This window comes from Daktulosphaira vitifoliae, unplaced genomic scaffold (genome assembly GCF_025091365.1).
Source record: "Daktulosphaira vitifoliae isolate Bord-2020 unplaced genomic scaffold, ASM2509136v1 Scaffold_2, whole genome shotgun sequence".
NCBI classification, from domain to species: Eukaryota; Metazoa; Arthropoda; class Insecta; order Hemiptera; family Phylloxeridae; genus Daktulosphaira; species Daktulosphaira vitifoliae.
In genome coordinates this window covers 36,357,612-36,368,998 of record NW_026099573.1, presented here as the reverse complement: position 1 = coordinate 36,368,998, position 11,387 = coordinate 36,357,612, and the positions used below count along the sequence as shown (strand labels likewise).

At 22.5% G+C, this 11,387-nt stretch overlaps 1 protein-coding gene across 3 annotated transcripts; it reads left to right on the top strand.

Moving 5' to 3' along the window:
- The first annotated feature begins 4,670 nt into the window (after positions 1-4,670).
- On the top strand, positions 4,671-11,384 carry LOC126897596 (aspartate--tRNA ligase, mitochondrial). Of its 3 annotated transcripts, none has more exons than XM_050671311.1 (11): positions 4,671-4,845; positions 5,639-5,750; positions 6,593-6,765; positions 6,995-7,093; positions 7,151-7,249; positions 7,689-7,859; positions 7,919-8,095; positions 8,150-8,329; positions 10,079-10,249; positions 10,956-11,142; positions 11,204-11,384. In XM_050671311.1, exons 1-11 carry the CDS (start codon positions 4,786-4,788, stop codon positions 11,362-11,364), a joined length of 1,590 nt encoding a protein of 529 aa, XP_050527268.1. In that variant the 5' UTR covers positions 4,671-4,785; the 3' UTR covers positions 11,365-11,384. The 3 variants fall into 3 exon arrangements, with proteins under 3 accessions (XP_050527268.1, XP_050527269.1, XP_050527270.1); XM_050671312.1 differs by having other exon boundaries at positions 4,784-4,802; XM_050671313.1 differs by lacking the exon at positions 4,671-4,845 and adding an exon at positions 6,108-6,213.
- Positions 11,385-11,387: the final 3 nt, after the last annotated feature.

The window sequence follows — 11,387 nt, the reverse complement described above, 5'->3', positions numbered from 1 at the left end:
TAAAAGATTCGCAAATTTTACATGGCGGTACAATACACCGATAGTTCTTATCTGTACACTAAATATTAATGTTACTGTATTTACCCGACTACTGTTTTATTAATTAAATCCTCTAAACTTTAAACAGTGATATTTCGTTTAGAATTTATTAAAATTAATTTTTTTTTTTTTGAGAATTTTTTTTTATACTAAACATGATTAATAAAAAAATAAAAAAACTTGGTTGTTATTTGAAAAATTGAAGTCTATATTGGTTCGAGGGTTAGTGGATGATCAACAAAGATTTATAACAGATAAAATAATTACATACATGATAACACCAATATTTTCAAAGAAAATTCGTGAGGCATAGTTAGACAATCACCCTGGATAGAATGTTCAATAAGTAAAGAAACGGGTTTATATTGTTCTCATTTCTTATAACAATTGACCTCTTTCCTTAATTACTGAATACTCTGTATAGATGGTACATGTGAATTTAAAGGACTAGAGATAAATGTTTATGTCTTTGCAAAAATATAAGAATTATGTGTTTTGGATAAAGAATTTAAATAGCTTTTAAAAAATGAACATACAAAACCTTCAAAAGCATTGTGTAATTCTACCAACATACTAATCGTTTAAAAATGTGTATTTTTTGTGATTTACTATTAAGTTATTATTTAATTGAAATCAGATTTCGATCGCCTTAATCTTAGTTACCTATCAATGACAGTTTATTTTTGTATAAGTATTAAATTTTGTATCAAGTAAAAAATGTTATTAATTATAAATACTAATAGTAAATTTTAAATAGTATTTTTAACATTAATGTTATAATTCTAAAATTAAGTGTGTAGTTTTTTCTTGTCATTTCCAGTGCTATCATTTTGTTTTTTAAAATATTCTGCTTTAATATAATTATTTTAAGAAAACGTTTTTAAGTCAAAAAAACATTAGTTTTTTTCTGATTTATTTAAGTTATTTAACAGTTATTATTTTATTATAAAACAGTAAAAACGAATAAAAGAATTTAATAACATTTACTTCAGTAGATAATATGACTATTATATTATAAAGTGACCATTTTTTAGCTTCACATGTCAAATTTAATTGTATCTTACCTTATGCTTCATTTATGTAATACTATATCTTGATATTTTATTATTACACATAATACATATAACACATTTAAACACAATATACGTTATACAATTTACACATTTCGTAAAAATAATATTATTTCCAGAAAATTTAGAATTAATTTTCGCTCGAAAAATAAATTTTTTATTTCAAATTAAAAATTTTTTTGTTAAGGTGTTACGGGTCACACAGTTTAAATAAAGTTTGTAGATGATGAAATTTTTATCCGATCATAAATTTTATATTTAATTTGCTTTTTTATATATTTGTGTATTTGGTATGAATTGTTACTTTTAAATAATTATTATAATTTAATGTTTAATTAATTAGATACCATTACACATATATAGAAATCTACACTAAAATCGATCACTACTCGGTTTATTTTTCGTTCAAATATTTAATATGAATCAAAATTATTTTATAATACACAATTAGTTTTCACTATCAAATAAGAAAAAAATCTATGATTTGAATACCATTGACACCATTATACCAACGAAGATGTATTAATCAAACACACACATAAATAAAATTTCATTTTTAATCAAATATCTCTCGTATTGTTGTTTTGTTCATTTTTTATACAATTTAGTGTTTCATCGTTCTCTATTTATAGGAAAATAAATAATTTAATAATATTAAAGTACTAGTGTAGCAACAGACATTATATAATACCTTATAAATGTTTAAGTTAAGATTATTGCTACAGTTAACTTCCGGAATACTTTGCCTGGCGTAGTCAGTGTGGTTTACTTTAAACATAGTAATATCTTTTGGTTTCAATAATTATCGTTCAAATACAACAATAGTAGGACATTTATTTCTAAATAGATAAAAATAAGATTGGGTATTCCAGTTCTTTTGAAATGGGAAACAATTTTTTTTTTATCTTTGAACTTAAACACCCACAAAAAATAAAGTACTATTTGCGTCTATATCTAAGTTGTATACAAATAATATTTATTCTTATAACTTATTAAACCCGATATTTTTGTTTTCCTTATGTTAGTATTTGGTAATACAATCAATAAAATTAAGGAAGAATAATAAAAAATAGTAATATTATAGACACAATTTGATTGGACTTAAGTGGCTAAGGCTATACAAAAATTTAAAGAATTAAAGAGCTTTAGAAGCTAAAGTAAGGGGGTATTTAAAAGTTTATCTAGGTGGGACAATTAAATTTAAAGTAATTGACCTATTTTTTTTTTGTTCGTCACTTTTATCTTTTATACAGAAGATTAAAAAGTAGGAAACAATTGTTTCAAACAATGATAACAATAGAAACCCGTTTCCTTATTTACTGAACATTCTATGTAGTAAGTGTTCAGAATAGAAAAATTTGAAGTATTGACCGGAATCGAGCGTGGATGAAGCTATTTATATCACTAGTTATTTCTCGGCCTCACTCCTACACCAACCAAGATATAAAAATATTAATAACTTCTGAAATACTGGTCCAAAAGTTGTAATCGAACAGTCATTTTTTTAATTTCATTATTTTCTATTTTATAAGCTAATTATTTATGTATGTTGTTATTTGAAAAAATACAGTTGATACATTTATAAGGTATAAGACACGAACATAAAACATTTTTTATAAGAAATAAATGGAGATACATGTAACTAAAAACTCCATAATATTTTAATCTAAGCTTGCTAAGATTCATAGACATTTCATGGCATTTGTGGACAATAGCGTTTATTGAGGATTTTCATATTTTGATAAGTTATTATCATTAACATAACTAGGATATTCTGAAACATCCCTAAAAATTTAGAAAATTATATATAGTATTACATGAAAACATTTTTCAGGAAAAAGGATTAATTCAGCAACTCAACAATTTTAATATAATTATGCTTATAGTTATCAATAAAAATTTTACAATATATAAGACGAAAAAATTATTTCAACAAGTTGTTTACTAATTAAGTCAATAAATTATTATTACATGTTAATTATTAAACACAAATGTAATTAATAGTAAAAAATCTATGTTCACACTCGACTTGAAACCTTGATTCGCAAACAATGAAATTTTCATAGTGAATAAAGAAAATAAATAATTGATAATATAATCAAATGTATTAATACAATATAATTGATATTTTCAGAACTTATTATAAACAGTTAAAATATTTTACACGAATAAATTTAAATAACAAATTCTTTATCGTTTAGTCAGTATATTTGAAATTATTTCACGGACTTTTTGTGGGTAAACTTTTGAATTTCATAATGAGAGAGTTAATATGTTTGAATTTTGATTAAAACTAATGACTTTTTTTTGTTTAAATTGCAAAAAAAAAATCAACCGTTAAATTGTTTTCAAATAATTCAATATGCTTTTTGAAATTAATTTTTCTACGAACGAAATTGATTTTATAAAATTATTGGTTGAGAACACATGTAGCAAGATACTTGTTATTCAAATTTGAAAAAGATCTTTNATGTAGCAAGATACTTGTTATTCAAATTTGAAAAAGATCTTTTTTTAAAACATTTTTGAAATTATATAATTATTTCGGATAAAATGTAGATATAAAATAATAATAATAATATTATATGAATTTAAAAAAAAAAAAATTAAATACATAAGAATTACAAGTATAGAACAGTCGCATGAGCTTTTTCTTTGAACAGACTTTTAAAAGATAAATTAATTTATAAAATTTCACAACATTAAAAAACATTAAATCTTATTTTTTTTGTGTCTAGTGTTAATAGTTCTCCAATAGATTTACAAAATTATCAATCATATCCGTAACACAGACGTAAATAATAGACTCATTATGTATAGTCAATTAGCCATCTAGGCCAAGCATATTATTTTACCATTCAATTTCATTGAATCGTGGCCCGAGCGTCGTGAACGGGGATGTGTATAAGCTTTAATTCTACATTTTATCTCACTATCCATTTGTCTAGTAGCTATGAGTAAAAAGAAAAAATTACATTTTTATTTTTTTCTAACTTTAAAACTATAATTTGTACTAGATGTATATTATATTCCCCTATTTGGTGATTTAGAAGGGATAGGTTTCGAATCGGGGTAGGATCGGAGAAACATATTAACCAAAAACATTTAAATTTTTTTCAACTAAATTATCGTTTTTCCATAAAATTGATTATTACAAAAATAGAACTTTAAAGTTACAAGTTATAAATTTAATTAGAGCATCTCTAAAGTTACATGATTTAAAAAGAAAATTATTTGAAAAAAAAATTTTTTTCTAAATTTTTTTTGGTTATACGTTCCTCTGATTCTATACCGACGATATTTTGGTGATTATTTTCTTTTTTTTTAAATAATAACAATCCAAAAATTCTCTTTTTTTCCTACTAATTTGTAATAGATTCTAATTTAGGTTTAGAACTCAAAAACTATTTAATGATTTATTTAAACATAATTTTTACCAACTCTGTTGCTGATATCACTGAAGTTGATGTAAAAATCGTGGGGATGTTATCACTACAGATTATTTAGTGATATTAAGTTTCTTTGCTATTATCAATAAAGTTGATTATTGATAATATTTCAAAAATTTCAAAAATTGACGTTTTGTAATTTTTAATTAAAATAATTTTTTACGGATTTTTCTAAATTAATTATCTATATTGTTGTTCACATATTTATATCCTTATATATAAAAGTCATGAGTTATTTACCAAGGTATTTGTCTAAAGATTTTTATTTATTCAAGTATTCAAATCGCGTAAGTCTTCTATATCAATGATAAATTAACAAAAATTATCTTATTAATAAGAAAAATATTATTTAATAATGATTTTTATTAATTTACCAATGAAATAATTACATATTTCAAGCTTATACAAGTGATCGGGTTTTCATGAATCACTCTTTTACTAGAAAATAAATACAATACTAAAAAAAAAATTTTTGATTTATTTTAATTGTATATATTTTTTGCTTTATCAGCTAATAATTACTTTTCAAAACCATCCCTTATAACTTAAAGGGGTTTCAACTTTATATTTTTAAGTTGCAACATATATATTTAACTAGCTTATAAAATAGGAAATAATCTAATTAGAAAATTACTCGTCAAAAACAACTTTTAACCTGTATATTTTGTTTATCACTAGCCATTTATTACTCGCCAGGGTATAAAAATAAAGGTAATTTATAAAGTACTCATCAAAAAGTTGTTATTGACCAGATTTTATCAGATTATTTCCTATTTTATAAGCTAGTTATTTATGTATGATGTTATTTAAAAAAATTAAGTTAACATCCCCTTAAGTTAAAAGGGATGATTCTAAAAAATAACTATTAGCAAAATCAAGACTAAAAGAAATAAAAAAAAAATTTCAATATTTTATTTATTTTATTTATTTTGAAAGTAATTGAGTGTTTGATAAACCGATCACTTTGTATATAATTTTATATACATTTTAATATCAATAATAATTATGAATCAGTAATACATTAATAATTAAACTTATTAATTTTGTTTAATTGTATGTCATAATTATATTGTTTTTTAGAAGTTATTTTGTTGTATGTTTAACTGCTCCTTGTGGTGTAGAAAAAGTTATTCACAAAAACCTGATATAAATACTTTAAAGTTAAACTCTGCTCAAGAAGAATTGAAACATAGTATGTATTGTTAATTTTTTTTGATACATATTTTTATTTATGTAATAAATATTAATATAAACAAAATTGTTTATTTTGCTTTCAAGTTTTGCATAGTTAAGATATACTATAATCATCAGTTTTTAATTTTTTTATAGTGGGATTTAAAAAATATAAATGTATTTATAAATTCAGAAGAAGCTTAAATACTTTTTTTTTTCTTAAAGTAATAATTATGTAGTATTTTTTTTTTTTTAATATCTTGTATTTTGTTTATTTATTATGAAGGACCTCTTATTCCAACCCTTATATCTCATAAGGGTTTAAACTTTATTCTGTTTGATGTCAACACACATATTTATCTAGTTTATTTAATAGATAATGATCTAATATTGAAAATGACTGTTCAATAACAACTTTCTGCTCAGTACTGTAAAAGATTTTATACTTTGATGAATGGAGGTTTGCAGCCAAAAAATATCAAGTAATAAATATTATCATACCTGCAATTTACTTCCAGTCTATAACAAAAAATCATAATAACTTTGGAAAAATAACGGGTTAGAAAAATCTATCGACCAATTATTCTCTTAACTAAATAATTTTCTATTTTATAAGATAGTACTCATTTAAAAACATTAAGATTATACCCTTATGAGACTGGTGGACTAAAAAAGTACTTTAACAATTGATAAAGTAAAAGAAATATGTATAAATGTCTTAAAAAAACAATAATTTTCTTAAAATTATTATATATTACAATAAATGGAGTGACTAAAATTATTAGAATCATTTTGTATTAACAAGAAATTTAATTTTATGACTACATTCTAAATTACTGAATTCTGATGTGTAATTTATAGATACATCAAAAACGAATTTATACACATTTCGAACTCATACGTGTGGTGAACTAAGATCTAACAATGTTGGTGAATATGTTGTTCTTTGTGGCTGGCTGGAATATGTTCGTCTTGGTCGTTTTATTGTTTTAAGGGATGGTTATGGTTCAACTCAACTTATTATTCCAAAAAATGTATGAATATTTAAATTTACATTTTAATTTTCAATTTTATGATAAATTGTTGCCCCATCATTTCAGGATCAATTCTCATATACCTTCAAACTTTGTTACATTATTCTTATAAACTGCTGTTTAAAAATAATAACAGTAGTAAAAAGTAAATGTCAAGCTATAATAAAACCATATATTAAAGAAAACTATAAAAAAAAAAATTATTTAAATTTTTTCTAATTGATTTTAGGACACAAAATTAATCAATATTATAAAGATTGTTCCTCTAGAATCAATTTTGAGCTGTCACGGTTTTGTACATTCAAGACCTACTGAACAAATTAATGAAGTAAATAACTATTTACTTTTATTAAAAAAATCACTTACATAATACTTTATTTTTTAGGACCAGAAAACTGGAACAATAGAAGTTGTTATAAAGAAAATTGATGTGCTAAATATTGTGAAAACTACTATACCTTTTCAAATTAGAAATTTTAATAAGGTAAAGTTTTCTAAAAAAATATGTTTAATAAGTTTTTCTGTTGATAAAATTTAATTAATTTTATTACTTATTTCTAATTAAAAATTTTAAGTAATTTATACAGAGAACTGTGAAAAGTGATTTTTATAAATTTTAATTTTATAATTTTCACATAATTTCTTATTATCTGAATATATTTATTAAACCATGAAAATCTAAAAAAAGTTCTAATTTCAGCATAATGAATAAAAGTATAGTTAAAATTGTTATTTAATAAATTATCAATAAGCTTATTCTATTATGTAAAGATATACTCTCAATAAAAAGAAACATTTAAAAAATTGATTCCTATAATTCACATATTATCTAATGTTTTTTATTATTGATATGTTTTAATTTTTTTAAGGAATTATTTATTCCTATCAATTAAAATTTTATATGTTAAAATTTTTATTTACAGGCAAATGAGTCCATAAGATTAAAACATCGATATGTAGATCTACGATTTCCTGATATGCAGTACAATCTTCGTTTGAGGTCAAAATTATTAATGCGAATGCGTGAATTTTTGATTAATTATCGAAATTTTGTAGAAGTAGAAACTCCTACATTATTTAAAAAAACTCCTGGTGTAAATGTAATTTAGTATGACATAATTTCTCTGTTATGAATATATAAAAATATGTTTAGGGTGCCCAAGAATTTATTGTTCCTACTCATGAGATAGGTAAATGTTATTCACTTGTTCAAAGCCCTCAACAACTTAAACAATTGTTAATGGTGGGAGCTATTGATAGATATTTTCAAATAGCCAAATGCTATAGAGATGAGGCTACTAGACCCGATAGACAACCTGAGTTTACACAAGTACTGAGTTTATTTTAATTATTTTTCGATCAAGCAATTTTAGATTATTTTTAGCTCGATATAGAAATGTCTTTTACTGATCAAAATGGTGTCATAAAACTTATCGAAGAGTTATTACTATATATATGGCCAAAAGAATTAGGTGAAATACAAATACCATTCCCTCGTATGTCTTATGATGATGCAATAAAAAATTATGGTACAGATAAGCCAGATATAGGAGGCAAATTGAAGGTAACTTTACATGATTGATTTATCATTGGAAAATATTTATTAATAATTTTGAAAAAAGTTTTTTTTGTGTTATTTATTAATTTATAAATGGTAAATATTTTTTTAGGTGTATCCCTTATCCCTTTTAAGGGTCTAAGAGTTGAACTTTATTTTTTTAAACATATATATCTAACTAATTCTTCAATAAAAAATGGTCCCACTAAAAATAGACAATCGAAAATAACTGTTAAACATTAAAGGTCAAGTGAAATATAAGTTATGTTATTTTTATCATTATAAATTTCTTATGGGGCTACTTCTCCTACCTAGGAATAAAAACAATCATAACTCCTAAACTAGTAGTTTAAAAGTTTTTAGCGACCAGTCATTTTCTTAATTGAATCATTTTCTATAATATGAACGAGTTAAATATGTTGGTATTTAAAAAAATTAATCCTGTAGCCATACAAGGGATAAGAGGTAGTTTTAAAAAATATTTAACCACTTATAATTTGAGAAATAAATAATGCTAAATAAAATCAAGCCTTTTTCTTTTTAGCTTTGATGCAAAGCTGAGAAGGTATTCATTGTATTATGATGTTTTTTTTTTTTTTTAATTTTTTTTTATTTTGTGTCTGTTATATCTTTTTCTCTGCTCTCACCGAACCGATTTCTTTCAACAATACGTCAAAATACCACAAATCGTATCTAGTCGAAGATATTACCCTCAAAAATTGAAAAAATTTCCCTTGTTCCCCGTAAATAGGGAGATTAAAAAAGACAACTTTTTCACAAAAAATTAACACTTTTAACTTAACTTTTTAAAGTGTTCCGGAAATACACTTTTATTTTATAAAAGTGCCAGTATTTTTAATTTAAGGTATATATTAATAAATACCTTAAATTAAAATTTATATAATATACTTTATTATGAAAATAAATTTTCGGACTTTATTTTGTCTTCACGGTGAAAATAGCTACCAAATGCTAGTTTTGTGTGAAAATTCTCAATTTTTTTTTTTTACATTTTTAACTTTATAATGCTATAACTTATTAAAAAGTGTATGGATTAATACAATTTTTTTGAGAAATAATATTTATATATCCCTCTTTCATTCGACATCCTTTTTTTTAAATAACAAAATTTCCCTTTATATATTTATATATTATAAATATATATAGATATTTATTTATTTATATATTACTCTTATAAACCATAAAACTTGTAATCAGGATATAAATAAGGAAATAGGAGATCATGTAGCATTTGGAATAATCCATCAGTTTTTTAAAATTAAACATTATCTACAGATTTGCATCAAAGCGTTTTTTATGATAATGATTTTAATCACTGTCAGATATCAATATACTTGACCCAACTATGCCAAATCCCCACTGTGCTAGGTATTTTTTAATTATTATTATTTTTAGAGAAACTTAGTGGTCAACGAGAAAACAATCATTCAGTATATAAAATGATGTATTCATTTACATGAATATAACTGTTAAAAAATCTATGTCAATATAATTTTTATTTTATTATTTTTTAGATGATATCGTCGATTGAAAAATAAAATAATTTAAAGTTATTTTTTTAGTATAATTGATGTATCTCAATAAATAATATTAAATTCCAATGAGAAATAGATTTTTTTTTAATAAGATAATTTTTATAATTTATGTCTAATTTTCTAACGTATAAGTTGTTGACCAGGAATACAAAATAATTACTTCAAATGATTTTTTAAACATTATTAATTTTTTAATAAGGGTGAATCAAATGATATAAAGAATACTAGCAAAAATACTAATCCTTGGAGATTTGTTTGGATTGTTGATTTTCCCCTTTTTGAAACAAGTTCTAATGGAAAATCAATTCAATCAGTACATCATCCTTTTACTCAACCACAAGAAGAAATCACTTCTTCAAATATACTTAAAGTAAATTTTTTTTAAATATTCAAATCATAAATATTATTTTATTAGTTATATTTTATATTAAAAGTTATATAACTTTAATATTTCTTTGGTAAAAATAAATTTTTTTTTATTTTACAATAATAATTTCTGTATTTTATGATTAAAAATTAGCATGTTATAAACAAAAAATTTTAACCACTTTTAAATATAATTATTTATTATTATTATAATTTTTTTTATTTATTAAATAAATTGAGTTTTTCTAGTTATTTACTATTGATTTGGAATCAAATAAAAAATTTATGTTTAGCTTTAAAACTCAGTTTCTTCCTGTTGCCTATCTAACTAATGAGTATTATTTATTAGCTAAAAGGTAACACTTACCAATATTTTTCTTTCTGGAAACATATAAACGACTCTTTATTATTTTAATTCATTCAACCATACATAATAATCATTAATCCTTAACAATTTTTGGATAATATTGTTTTTTTATTCTATTTAATAAAACAAAATTGTATAAGAAAACTTTACATAGTACTAACAGAATTTTTGACTGTGTTAGTTAGTTTGCAAAATACATTTTTTTTTTTTTTTTTTTTTAGATAAAAATATATCTGTTTACCACTTTATATTTTAATTTAAATGACACTTTTATTTTTCATAGATTGATAAAATGCAGAACATATTTTTTTTCACTGTTAGTCATAATTATTTTTTATTTTAGGTAAAAGGATACCATTATGATTTAGTTCTTAATGGATGTGAAGTAGGTGGTGGTTCAATTCGTATACATGATGCAGACTTACAAACTAGAGTAATTGAATCTATTTTGAAAATACCTATTCACAGTATGTCTCATTTAATTGAAGCTTTAAAGTCTGGATGTCCTCCTCATGGCGGAATAGCTCTTGGTAAAAAATATTTTATTGTAACAAATGTATTTATTGTAATGCTTCTTCTATTATTTTATAGGAGTTGATAGATTATTATCTATTTTATGTAATACAAATAGTATTCGAGATGTTATAGCATTCCCAAAAACATTTGAAGGAAAAGACTTATTAACAGGTGCTCCATCAGAAATAACTGATGAAGATAAAGAAAGATATTACTTGAAATTTGAAAAGAAATAAAATTCTAAATTTTAAACAAATTT